This window comes from Hyperoodon ampullatus (genome assembly GCF_949752795.1).
Source record: "Hyperoodon ampullatus genome assembly, chromosome: 1".
NCBI classification, from domain to species: domain Eukaryota; kingdom Metazoa; phylum Chordata; class Mammalia; order Artiodactyla; family Ziphiidae; genus Hyperoodon; species Hyperoodon ampullatus.
Window position 1 is genome coordinate 16,183,517 of NC_136914.1, and position 13,762 is coordinate 16,197,278.

The 13,762-nt window shown below is 36.7% G+C and overlaps 1 protein-coding gene across 1 annotated transcript in view; it reads left to right on the forward strand.

Annotated features, from left to right (window-relative positions):
- Positions 1-13,762, forward strand: part of EMCN (endomucin) — a gene marked incomplete at both ends in the record, with an annotated part of 87,439 nt that overhangs the window by 31,247 nt on the left and 42,430 nt on the right. The window contains 2 exons of the mRNA XM_079702085.1: positions 3,676-3,801; positions 5,384-5,455. Coding sequence (XP_079558211.1) covers positions 3,676-3,801; positions 5,384-5,455 — 198 coding nt within the window. The remainder of the gene's footprint in view (positions 1-3,675; positions 3,802-5,383; positions 5,456-13,762) is intronic.

Genomic DNA, 13,762 nt, shown 5'->3' on the forward strand with positions numbered 1-13,762 from the left:
CTATTTTTATTTTTCAATTGTAAATAGTTTTAAAAGATTGGAAATATTTTAAAGCTTTCAGTCTAATATGAAAACATTTTACGTGTGTGTTTATGTATATGTACATGACAGTATGAATGCTTGTTATTAAAAAAGAAAAAAAACAGTGAGGTATTTTGTCTGTTTCCTCATCCTAGGCATGTAGAGGTAAAACATTGGTGCATCTAGTCACATCCACATTTTTAATATCACACTCCGTCAAAGGCAGAAAGCAGGTGGAGTGGGGGTATGTGGCTTGGCATGGAGCCACCTTCCCATGGCCAGATGTGTGATGGTTCAGGGTATCTTCTCTGGAGTCAAAGGTGTCTGGATTCAAATTCCAACTGTATTACTTCCTAGTGTATAATAGGGACAAGTTGCTTACCATTTTTGATCCTCATCTGTAAAATGGTGATCTAAGAGTATAAACATTGTAGGGTCTTAGAATTAAATGATATAATCCATGGAAAGTACTCACATACTACCTGGCACATAGTGACACTCAGTATTCTTAGGGGTTGTTTGTCAGTCCTTGCCAAAAGAGGGAATACTCTCTGTTGAACAATCTGAAGAACTAGTAATGGAGACATTGATGAGTGCTAATGGATTAAGGCTTTACTCAGGGAAATCCATGGCCAAATGTGTAGAAGGGCGGTGAGGAGGAGAAGCCTTACAGCACATTTCAACCTTACCACATAAGTAGCTAGAAATGTGTCTTGTTGTAGTTTGCCTCAAGTCATTGTATGGATGACAACTCACCGATCTCACATGATGACTTCAAGAGGGCCGACCACATTGGTAAACATAAAAATGTCAGCTTTCAATTCTGTTCAACTGGTATCTTCTCATTCTCTGCCCCACTTATTTCCCCATCGTGTTTCCTACGTTTGAATTTCCATTTGGTCACTTCCCATGGCTCCCCACAGACTCGTAGATAAAGTCCCAAGTCTCTGGCTTGGTGTTCAAAGTCCTTTACAATCTGGTCTCCAGAATTTTACCAGACACATCCACCATGTCCTGTCATAGGACACAGCAATCCAGCCAAACAGAGCTCTTTGCAGTGCCCTCAAATACCTCTCACTCTCCCACTTCAGACCTTCACTCATGCTCTTTCCTCTTCCTGTGTCACCATTTTACTCACTCTTCAAGCTCCAGCCCCTATGTCAACTCTCTCATGAAGTATTCCTTGCTCATGCCAGCAGGGTGGTCATTTTTTATCTTATAAATTCTTGCCCCAATTTTTTCTTGTCCCACAGTTTTCACATTTTTAGCTGGAATCACAGTAAGAGATACATTTTGCATTAACACACATTTCATTCTCAAACACACACACACACACAATGCTAAACAAAATCTTCATGAAACAATACTTATCCTCATTATTTGCAGTATTAATCTAATATTGCCTCTTTCTCTTTCATTTAGAAAAAAAGCTCTGGCTGCAATGTATTAAATAGACTTAAATTACTCTTCAATTGTATCATAATCTGAAGTTTGAAAAACACTGGTCTACACAACTCATACAGAATATTCTTTATTATTTATTGTGTATAGGCATTATGTTCCCTACCAGATTAAAAGCTACTCAAGGGTGATACTATGTGGTGCAACATAGAGTCTTTTGCAGTATCTAATCATGCTTTTCATATTAGTTCCCCAATAAGTATGTGTGGAAGCAAAAAAGGAAAGAAAAAAGTAAGGGAGGGAGGAAAGAAATATGAAAAATATCTCTGGAGTTGTTGATTATACTCAGAAATTAAGGTTGTTGCTATTTAGCAAGTCAACAGAGAGAGATCATTCAAGTTATTTACTGGGGAAATTTCCAGTCCATGGGGTATCTGCCTCTTCAAATAACTTCTTCTTCAATCTCAATTTAAACTTAGAAATTAGTGTTACATCATGGACTCCAGGACAGAAAGAAAAATAGTGAGAATAAAATGACTAATAGAGAAAAGGTAACCTCATTACACGCTGTGTTCCTTTTCTCTGCTGAGTATTGAGGGGAAGGAGAGGATGGGAGTAAGACCAAGGGTGTGAAGTGTTTCTCCAGAGGTGAAAAAAGCTTTTGACTTGATTTTGGTAAGGCCCGTGAAAAAGCAGTTCTGTCATTCCTGTATGTGCGGAACACATCGGTATGTGCTGCATACATCAAGCAATTTCTGTGAGCTGTCTGTAAACAAAGTCAGCGCTAAGCACTAACACTCCCAAGCCCCTCAAGTCTATAAAAGAAACCAGGAAGTACACTCTATCTCATGACATCTCAAATATTGCTTTTCAATGAGTTGAAAGATTTTTTTTTCTCAGATTCAAAGAGGAAAATTTTGGATGAAATTTAAATTTGAGAAGTCATACAAATGACATACAATTACTGTAATGACATACTCAGTTTGACTGGGATTTGAACATGAGTCTTTGTTATTCAAAGTCCATCCTCTCAACTACCTGTTGTACTGACTCTGTATACAACTGACCCTTAAATAACGTGAGTTTGCACTGCGTGGGTCCACTTATACGCAGATTTTTTCAATAGTAAATACTACAGTGCTACAATCTGAAGTTGTTTGAATCTTTGGATGCAGAGAAACCTTGGATAGGAAGGGCCACATATAAGTTATAATTGGATTTTCTATCGCATGGAAGGAAGACGCCCCTAACCCCCAAGTTGTTAAAGGGTCAACTGTTCTGTATACAAAGTAACAACATAAAAATAGTACTTTCCATGAACAGGAATATTTTTTCCACATCCTTTGTAAACATTTGTTTGCTGTTTTTTTATCTGCAACATAACAGTAAGTATACAGAGACAAATCCAACAAATGCAGAATTAAAAAATATATAAATGCCAATAAGTTACAATAATATTATATGAAACAAATCTTTCCATAGATCACTGAGTACTAAATCCTACATACTTCACTTTTAAAAAATAATATTGCAATGGAAGTTTTAAGAATTATTGTAAGATATTGGTTTTCTATTGCCAAAAAAATAATTATTAAAAATAAATATATAATATACATAACAATGTATTGTCTTCACTTCTGTGCCTTTGAGAGAAATAAGTCATTTGAAAAGGCAGATTTATGGTGGCTCTATCCCCAAGAATGTAGGCTTGTTGCAATTGTTGAATTTCGTTAAAATTTATTGTCTCTTTAGAAAATATATGTAGTATATGGAGAGAGAGAGAGAGAGAGAGAAATGCTATGTACCAAAAAGAGATGCACTAATACTGAGATTTTAGTATTTAGTAACTTTAACATGCTCTAAAACATTCAGTAAAATATCCACTGCCCAGAGAGTGCCTATTTAATTATTTCATCGGACAATGTTAGTTTAGTTGGATTACAAATATTGTTAAGTTTCAAACTCATACATTTATTCCTCACTAGTTTTGTCAGATATTATTTTGTTTCAGAACCACAGACTGCTTCTGCCAACCATCTTAAAAATTCACGCCATTGGTGAGAAGCAGATGGAGTTAGTGTATGAATACTGAAATCAGGGCTGAATTCATTACAATTAGAAAATTAATTCCAAAACCATACCCGATGCAGTAGTATACATACAGTTTACTTTGTTTAAATATACTAGGCTGTTGATTGGCAAAATAAATGTAAATTTTACTGCAACTGCTTTAACACAATTTACTTTTTTCAGAAGTCAAAAATACAACCACTCCTGTATTATCATCAACTTCTGCAACAAAAACATCTGTACCAACATCAAACACAACGTCAACACCAAATGTTGCAGAGAATTCAACAGTTGAAATAACTACTAAAGGTAGGATTAACTCTTCATGAAATTTACTTTAACTTTAACAAATTAAATTAGTAGCACCCATATAAATTAATCATAGGAAAATAATTTGGGAATCTCATATCTGTGTTATGAAGGTCTAGGTTATTTCATTATTTTGAAACTCGTGTTATTTTGGGTTGAATACAAAACCGTGAGATCACAGTGGGCTTCTTCGATGATATCGCTTTGGGTCACTTCCTGTTTGGGAATGATCCTATTGTGATGGTTACATATACAAAGTTTATTTTTAGAGAAGAAAAAATTGTCATTTCTCAGTCATAAAAATATCTTTCTAAATATTCCAGTTCCCCACTTAAGCAGCACAGCTAACAAGATGAAACTGTATTAATAACAGAGCTGCTTGTATATTTTGGAGATTAATCCTTTGTCAGTTGCTTCCTTTGTCAGTTGCTTTGTTTGCATAGCACAGGGAGATCAGCTGGATGCTTTGTGACAATTTAGAGGGGTGGGATAGGGAGGGTGGGAGGGAAGCTCACAAGGGAGAGGATATGGGGATGTATGTATTCATATAGCTGATTCACTTTGTTGTACAGCAGAAACTAAACACAACATTGTAAATCAATTATACTCCAATAAAGATATAAAAAAATAAAGTACTAGGTAAACTGTGCAGAGCCAAATATCTCCTCCCTCAAACACAGCATGTGTATATATAAGAACCAAGATTTTATGAATGTCACATAGTAAAAATAGAACCCTTGTCCTAATCACAAAAGAACATTCTAACATGTTTTAAGAGAAAAGGGAATGCTACCATGAGTAGCAAATCAGTAAGTTGTGTTCACTACTTAAAGCAGATCTTTATCCTTTTGTTGGTCCCCCGTCCTGTATGAGTGCCATCGTATCTGAAACAACATTTACTACATGCTCACTCTATGCAAGGAATTATTCTTCATACAATGAAGATTAAAAAGATGACTAAGGGCCAGTCGGAGCATGCGGCAACTGCGGGGAGTGGGGGAGGGGCATGGGAAAAAAGAGGTGACTAAGGGTTAGTTACTGCCCTCAGAAGCCTAGGAGAGGGCTTTGTACAGAGTGGGAAATCAATGGATTGTTTCATAAATGAAAAAAGTTAATTAATTACAGGAGTTTGCTAGTTCCTTTATTATTTATGTTTATTGGAAGTTTCAAAGCCACAACTGAATCAACAAAATGAAATCTTATTTTGGGAAAAAAAGGCACATTACTCTTAGGTCCTATTGACCAGGTAATTTTTCCCACTGGGAAAAATAAAATGATTTTAAGTAATTCACTTTTAAAGAGACCTAAGTAACAATCTGCAGTAGAAATTTGCTTTTGGGACCTCTCATACAAAAGCGTGTGTGTGTGTGTGTGTGTGTGTGTGTGTTTATCGGGCCACCCAAGCATTCAGTACTTACATTCCTCACCTTGGACAAAAGAAGCTGGAAAATGGAAAAATATAGACAAAGGTTTACCCAGTACCTATAGAAGGACTTTGATTCACCTTCAGATTTGACTTACTTTTCTTTACTCCATGACAGGTGAGATGAAATTGTAATTAATAATAATGTCATCTATCTAGGAGCTACCAGCAAGGAACTCTTAGAAACATCTCTGCTGTCAACACTGTCTTCAGTAACCACAGTAGTTAATGGTGAAGGTGAGTAATGTATCTGCTTTGCCATCATTTTTCTTTTATGTATATCATCACATACCTTACCATAATAGTCACCCTTTTAAAGTATTCAATTAAGTGGGTTTTAGCATATTCACAAGCTTCTGCAAACATCTGGGACATTTTCATCACCCCCAAAAGAAACCCTACATCTATTACCAATCACTCCCCATTCCACCCTTCCTCTAACCCCTGATAACCACTACTTTCTGTTTCTATAGATTTACCTATTCTAGAAATTTCATATAAATGGAATCATATGATATATGATCTTTTGTGTCTGGCTTCTTTCACTTAGCATAATGTTCTTAGATTCATCCATGCTATAACATGTATCTGTAGTTTATTTTTTTCTATGACTGAATGATATTTCATTGTTTAGATAGACCACATTTTGTTTATCTGTTTATTAGTTGATGGACATTTGGGTTGTTTCTACTTTTTGCCTATTGCAAATAATGATGCTAAGAACAATTATGTACATGTTTTTGTGTGACCATGTGTTTTCATTTCTCTTGGGTATTGTCAAAAATTAATGAACAGAAACCTCAGTATTTCAAATAGAGTTGATGGGCCAGAAGAGGGAGCTCTCACACCCTGAGACAGTAGCAGAGCCCAATAGGAAGCAGAGACTCTCTTCTTTCCTGGCAAGGACTCAATCAATGAAAAGTCAGGGACTCTTTGTTTACTATCGCCCTCCCCACTTCCTTTTCCCCTCTATACAAATGTTCTTCTTCCCTTGCCATGTGGGAACTTACACATGACTTGCCATGGTTGCAGACCCTGAATTGCAATTCTCTTCTGATCCCAAATAAATGCATCTTGGCTGGAGAAATATCTGTCAGTCCATTGGCTTCAGGTCAACAGTGAATACCTTGAAGTGGAATTGTGGAGTCACATGGTAACTCTATGTTTAACTTTTTGAGGAACTGATTTCCAAAGCAGCTTCACTATATTACATTCCCACCAGAAAGGTATAAGGGTACTTTCTCTGCACTGATGAGTCTGTCTCCAGTAAAAGGAAAACTTATATCCTGCCTTTAGGCAGAAAAGGGAGATATTTTAATGCATTTGCTACTTCTTAATTGCATTCAGTTTTAAATAATTTTATATCAAAGATGCATATTTTGGGGTGACATATTCTGGTTTCCTTTAGTAGTTTGTGCAGTGGATCAAATCAGAGAAATACTTGCTCAACTCAAGATCACAAAGATTTAGATCAATGTTTTCTAAGAAGTTTATACTTTCAGCTTTTAAAGTCTTTGATATAGTGTGAGTTAGATGTCCAGCTTCATTCTTTTGCATGTAGTTATCCAGTTGTCCTAATACCATTTGTTGAAAAGACTATTCTTTTCCCATTTGAATTATGGTAGCACCCTTGATAAAAGTCAGTTGGCCATAAAGGTAGGTTTTTACTCCTGGACTTTCAATTCTAATCCATTTATCTATATATCTGTTCTTATGCCAGAATCATACAGTCTTGGTTATCATAGCTTTGCATTAAGTTTTGAAATTGGGAAATGTGAATCCTCCAACTTTTTCTTCTTTCTCTAGATTGTTTTGACTATTCTGAGTCACTTGAATTTCCATATGCATTTTAGGATAAACTTGTCCTAACTTTCTGCAAAAAGTCAGCTGGGATTGTGATAGGGCTTGCATTGAATCTATAGATCAATTTGGGAAGTACTGCCATCTTCACAGCTCTAAGTCTTCCAAATCATGAATACAGGATGCCTTTATTTAGGTCTTCTTTAATTTCCTTTGATAATGTTTATAGCTTTCAGTGCAGAAGACTTTCACTTCTTTTGTTCAATTTATTCCTAATATTTTATTCATTTTATTGCTACTGTGAATGGAATCATTTTCCTCAATTTTGTTTTTGGATTGTTCATTGCTACTGTATAGAAATACAATTTATTTTCATATATTGATATTATGTCCTTCCACCTTGTTGAACTCATTTATTGGTTCAAGTTGTGTGTGTGTGTGGTGTGTGTATTCCTTAGTATTTTCTATATATAAGATTTATCTACAAATGGAGATAGTTTTACTTCCTCCTTTCCAATATGGATGTCTTTTATTTTCTTGCCTATTTGCCCTGATTAGAACTTCCAGTTCAATATTGAATAGAAGTGGTGAGAGAGGGCATCCTTTTCTTGTTCCTAATTTTAGGGGAATGCTTTCAGTATGTCATCATTAAGTATGATATTATTGTAGGTTTTTCAGAGATGCCCTTAATCAGGTTGAGGAAGTCCTCTTATATTACTAGTTTGCTGAGTGTTTTCATCATGCAAAAGTGTTAGATTTTGTTAAATGCCGTTCTTAGTGTATTAAGATTATTATGTGGTTTTTAATCCCTTATTTTATTAATATGGTATATGACATTGATTTTCATATGTGGGACCAATCTTGCAGTCCTGTGGTAAATCCCACCTGGTGATGGTATATCATGCCTTTTATATGTTGCTAGATTTGTTACCAATTATTTTGTTAAGAATTTTCATGTCTGTATTCATAAGAGATATGTTTGTAGTTTTCTTCTGTTGTCTTTGTCTGATTTTGGTATCAGGTTAATAATAGCCCCACAGGATGCACTGTGAAGTGTTTTCTTCTCTACTAATTTTTGGAAAAATTTGTAAACAATTGATGGTAAATATTCTTTAAATGTTTGGTAGAAGGTACCAGTGAAAAATCTTGTCCTGGGATTTTCTTTGTGGAAAACTTTTGATTACTAATTCAATCTCTTTACTTGGTATAGGTCTTTTCAGATTTTCTATTTCTTCTTGACTCAGATTTGGTAGTTGATGCAATGGGGGTGTTAAAGTCTTCTACTATTATTGTGTTATTGTCAATTCTCCCTTTATTTTTGTTAATATTTGCCTTATATATGTAGGTGCTGCTATGTTGGGTACATGTATATTTAAAATTATTTGATCTTGTGGATTGATCCCTTGATCATTATGTAATGTCTTTCTTCATCTCTTGTTGCAGTCTTATTTTAAAGTCTATTTTGAGTAACTCAAAGTGGAGTAAATACCGCCAGCAGTTTACATTCAAGAGTTCAGAATGCTACTCCCACTGGAAGGGCTGTGTCCTGGCAAGCTGCCCTCTGCCTGACTTCCTAGAATGCTCTGGAAGGTGCATTTTTCTGACCAACAGTCAGAATTAATTATTTTTTCAATTGCTAAAATGTGGGGGTCAGAGCTGTGTAGACTTAGATGAAAGGGAGGAAAATATTTCATTTTTTCAACTCCAGCCTGAATGGGCAATATTGCACATTGCTCAGCTTGATTTGTTTGTTAATTCAATTAAGCTGAACAGCCCACCTACAGGAGTTTGGTTAAATAAATTATAATACATGGATTTAAAAAGAAGTAAGTAGCTCTAAAATATACCATCATAAAAATGTGTCTAATGTATGAAGTGTTTAATGCACTTTGAGCAATCATACCTCAATAAAGTGGTTTTTTAAAAATAAATTTTAAAAAAAGTCTAAATTGTCTGTTATGAGTACTGCTACCCCAGCTTTCTTTTCATTTTCATTTGCATGGAATACCTTTTTCCATCCTCTCCTGTTCAGTCTATGTGTGTCTTTAGATCTGAAGTGAGTCTCCTATAGGCAGTGTATATATGGGTCTTGCTTTTCATTTTGTTTTGTTTTTTTAATCCATTCAGCCACTCTATGTCTTTTGACTAGAACAGTTAATTCCCTTACATTTAAGGTGATTATTGATAGGTGTGTTTATTTTCATTTTGTTAATTGTTTTCTGGTTGTTTTGTACTGCTTTTCTGTTCCTTTCTTCTTCTTTTGCTCTATTCCCTTATGATTTGATGACAATCTTTAGTGTTATGTTTGGATTTCTTTCTCTTTTATGTGTGTCTCTATTATAGATTTTTGGTTTGTGATTATCATGAGGCTTATATATACTTATCTCTCTCTTTCTCTATATATATATATGTTTAATGTTTTTGACATCAACTTTTACATCTTTTTGTTTTAGGTATCCCTTAAATACTTATTGTTGATATAGATGATTTTACGGCCTTGTCTTTTAACTTTCCTACTAGCTTTATGTGGTTGATCTACTACATTTACTGTATGTTTGCTTTTACCAATGAGATTTCTACTTTCATAATTTTCATATTTCTAGTTGTGGTCTTTTCTACTTCACTTAGGGAAATCCCTTTAACATTTCTTGTAGAGCTGGTTTAGTGGTGCTGAACTCTTTTAGCCTTTGCTTGCCTGTAAAACTCTTTATCTCTTCTTCAAATCTGAATGATATGTTTTCCAATTAGATTATTCTTGGTTGTAGGTTTTTTCCTTTCATTACCTTGAATATATCATGCCACTCCCTTCTGGCTTACAAAGATTCTGCTGAAAATTCAGCACATAGTCTTATGGGAGTTCTCTTGTATGTAACTAGTTGCTTTTCTCTTGGTGCTTTTAAGATTCTCTTCTTGTCTTTAATATTTGTCATTTTAATTATAATGTTTCTTGCTGTAAACCACTTTAGGTTCATCTTGTTTGGAACTCTCTGTAATTTCCAGAAATAGATGCATGTTTCCTTTTCTAGGTTAGGGGGGTTTTCAGCTATTATTTCTTCAAATATGTTCTCTGCTTTTTTCTCTTTTTTCTCCTTCTAGGACCCCTTATAATGTGAATGTTAGTATGCTTGATCTTATCACAGAGGCCTCTTAAACTGTCCCCATCTTTTAAAATTCTTTTTTTCTTTTTTGTTCAGCTTGGGTGATTTTTCACTACTCAGTCTCCAGTTCACTGATCGTTCCTCTGTATTATCTAATCTCCTGCTGATTCCTTCTAGTGTATTTTTTATTTCAGTTATTGTATTCTTCAGCTCTGTTTGATTCTTTTTTATATTTTCTAACTCTTTATTAACTTCTCAACGTGATCATTCATTCTTCTCCCAAGTTCACTGAGCATTTTCATGATCATTACCTTGACCTCTTTATCATGTAGATTACTTATCTCCACTTCACTTAGTTCTTGGGTTTTGCCTTGTTCCTTCATTTGGAACATATTCTTTTGTCTCTTCATTTTGCCTATCTCTATACATTTATTTCTATGTATTATATAAGTTGGTTGTGTTTTCCAATCTTTGAGAAGTGGCCTTATGTAGGAGACATCCTATGGGGCTCAGCAGCCCACATCCTTCTGGTCACCAGAGCTGTATGCTCTAGGGGTGCCCCCTGTGTTGACTGTGTGGGCCCTTCTGTTGTGGTGGAACCAACTACTGTGGGCACACTGGTAGGCAGGGCTGGCCCTCAGGCCAGTTGGCTGCCAAGCTGTAACTCATATGGTGACTGCCAGCCCACTGGTAGGTAGGGCCAGGATCTGGCATGGCTGGCTGTGTGACTCAGCAGGTCCCGGAGCTGGTGCCTTCCTGCTGGTAGATAGGACCAGGTCCCAGTGTGGCTGCTGTGCAACCTGGGGAGTCCTAGGGCTGGTGACAGCCTGTTGGCAGGACGGGTTGGGACCCAGAGCAGCTGGTTGCAGAGCCCCAGATCTCTAGAGACTGGTGCCTGCCTGCTGGTGGGTGGGTAAGCCCCTGGCACTTCAAGGCTGGAAGGAGGTTTCCAAAATTGTGCTTGTCATCACCAGCATCCTCATGGTAGAACAAGCTCCCCAGAATGTTTGCTGCCAGCATCTATGTTCCCAAGGAGAATCCGCGTTGCTTCTTCTCTCTCTGTGAGGCTCTCCAAGATCAGCAAACGAATCTGACGCAGGCTCCTTTCAAATTACTGCCTCTGTACTGGAACTCAGAGCATGTGAAACTTTGCATGAGCCCTTTAAGAGTGGAGTCTCTGTTTCCTATAGCCCTCTAGCTCTCCCATTACACAAGCCCTGCAGGCCTTCAAAGCCAGATGTTCTGGGCACTCATTTTCCTGGGAGTGTAGGACATGCAGGTAGCGGGTCCCAATGTAGAATTCAGACCCCTCGTTCCTTGGGGAGAACCTCTGGAATTGTGATAATCCTCCTGTTTGTGTGTCACCTATCTGTGGGTGTGGGTCTTGACTATACTACATCTCTACCCCTCCTACCTGTCTTGTTGTGGTTCCTTCTTTGTATCTTTAGTTGTGGAAAATCTTTTCTGCTAGTCTTCAGGTGACTTTCATAGATAGTTGTCCCGTAAATAGTTGTAATTTCTCTGTACCTGTGGGCAGAGTTAGCTCAGGGTCTTCCTACCCCATAATCTTGCCCACACCTCAGGATATATTATCATTTTTTAAAGATTATTTTAAAATTGTTTAAAAACCAAAAAACTGAGTTTCAGAGAGCTTAAATGACTTAACAAAAAGTACAAACTTCATAATAACAATTTGGGATTTGAAAGTTGGCTCTTTAATTTTAAATTTTTCTCTCTATTGAACTAATTCATAATCAACTATTACTTAATGAGTAAGTATTACTATTTTCATCTCAACTATTTAGACTTCACTATTAAATAGTGAGCCCCTCAGGTTTTAACAGTGCTTATATAGCACTTTTCCTTCCTACACAAAATAGTCACAGAATTCTGTAACTTTTTGCCTTTCTTTTCCCTTTTTGGTGCATGTTCTGGTTCTTTCCCTGCTTTTAGGCTATATTTTGGGTGAGATTGCCAGCCTGCTATGAATGGTTATTTCTTTTAGGTTGCTCCTTTAAGTGGAAAACACATACACACATACATAAACACACACAACCAACTTGTTAGCATTGTGTTTTAAAAAGAGTAAATAAGTCCAAGTGAAAGGTGATATTCTTGAGCATAGTATAGAAACATTACTAGCAGATGAATTTCACAATAACACAAGATCTTGTTATTTCTGCCTACTCTGATGTTGTTCATCTTACTTTCAGTGTGGTCAGACAATGTCTGATTTTAGGACCCTCAAAATTAATGCAATTAGTTGTTGTCTAAAATTGTTTGTAATTAGCAGAAACATTTCCTCATAAAATCTTTTGCGAAAGTCCAAAATGTGAATATATCAGACAAATAGAAGTTCAACCGCCCATTTTGAAGCAGTGTGGTGGTATGTGCAGGGTGGACTGCTAGCCATTTCTCTCTCTTACCACCAAGTCTGTGAGGCTTCCCTACTGAACCCTTAGGACTTTAGTAGTACAGTTAAAATTTACTGAAATAAGTCATTATTCTGTTTAGTTAAATTCTATTCATAGTAAAATAAGTAATGAATGTGTTCTACAACTGGAAAACAAGCAAAGCAATTCTTTTTCACCCTCCACCTAAGCTGGGAATAACCTCATCTGTAATTGTTAATTACAGTTTTTCCAAAGGGGCAGCTCAAATGTTTGAGAAGCTTTTTTTTTTTTTTTTTTTTTTCGTATGTGGGCTTCTCACTGTTGTGGCCTCTCCCGTTGCGGAGCACAGGCTCCGGACGCGCAGGCCCAACGGCCATGGCTCACGGGCCCAGCCGCTCCGCGGCATGTGGGATCTTCCCAGACCGGGGCATGAACCCGTGTCCCCTGCATCGGCAGGCGGACTCTCAACCACTGCGCCACCAGGGAAGCCCCCTGAGAAGCTTTTAATGTCCCCATAAGCACTGTTGCTGATCTTTTATATGTAAGAACTTATGGGTAAATAGGATCAATTGATATGAGAAAATAAAGAAGAAGCTCCTACCAATATTTGCTCTGGCTCCAAGAAACACTTAAAATAGATTTTAAGGAAATAGAAAGTCAACCTCTATTTGTTAGTGAAGTCTCTAAGAAAGAACGAAGGGATTAAAAAATTACTACATTGCTCTGAGGGCACCAAATACCTCAACCCACTTGATTTGGGGGATATATAATGCAAAAAGCCACTCTAAGTACAGATATAAGTTTATTCATGACCTAGGATCAGTCCCAAGTTCCTATATGAGCTTACCCTGGTAAATTGGGTTAGAGAACTGATAAATCTGGAGACACCTAAACACCTTATTAGGCCAGGCCTAAACAGCAGGGAGGTCTCAGTAGTCTGCTCTGGCCTACTTTCCTGGGGTCATACTACATGGTACTTGATGGTTTTGCAAGAGGTAGGACATTGCTAAACACGCAATTCCAAGGGACCCTTAATGCCTACCTTAATCTACCCTCTAAATAATATGGAAAAGAAAAAGGAAATTTAAATCTATATAGAAATAAAACTTTCCCCTCTTCTTGTCTCCCACTGAAAGCTATAGTCCTACTTTACGTACATTCCTTCACCAGCACCATTTTGTGCTTCTCCAGAAACTTTGGGGACACCAGGATAGTCTGGTTGCATGATCTAAGCTCCTCTTCCTCAG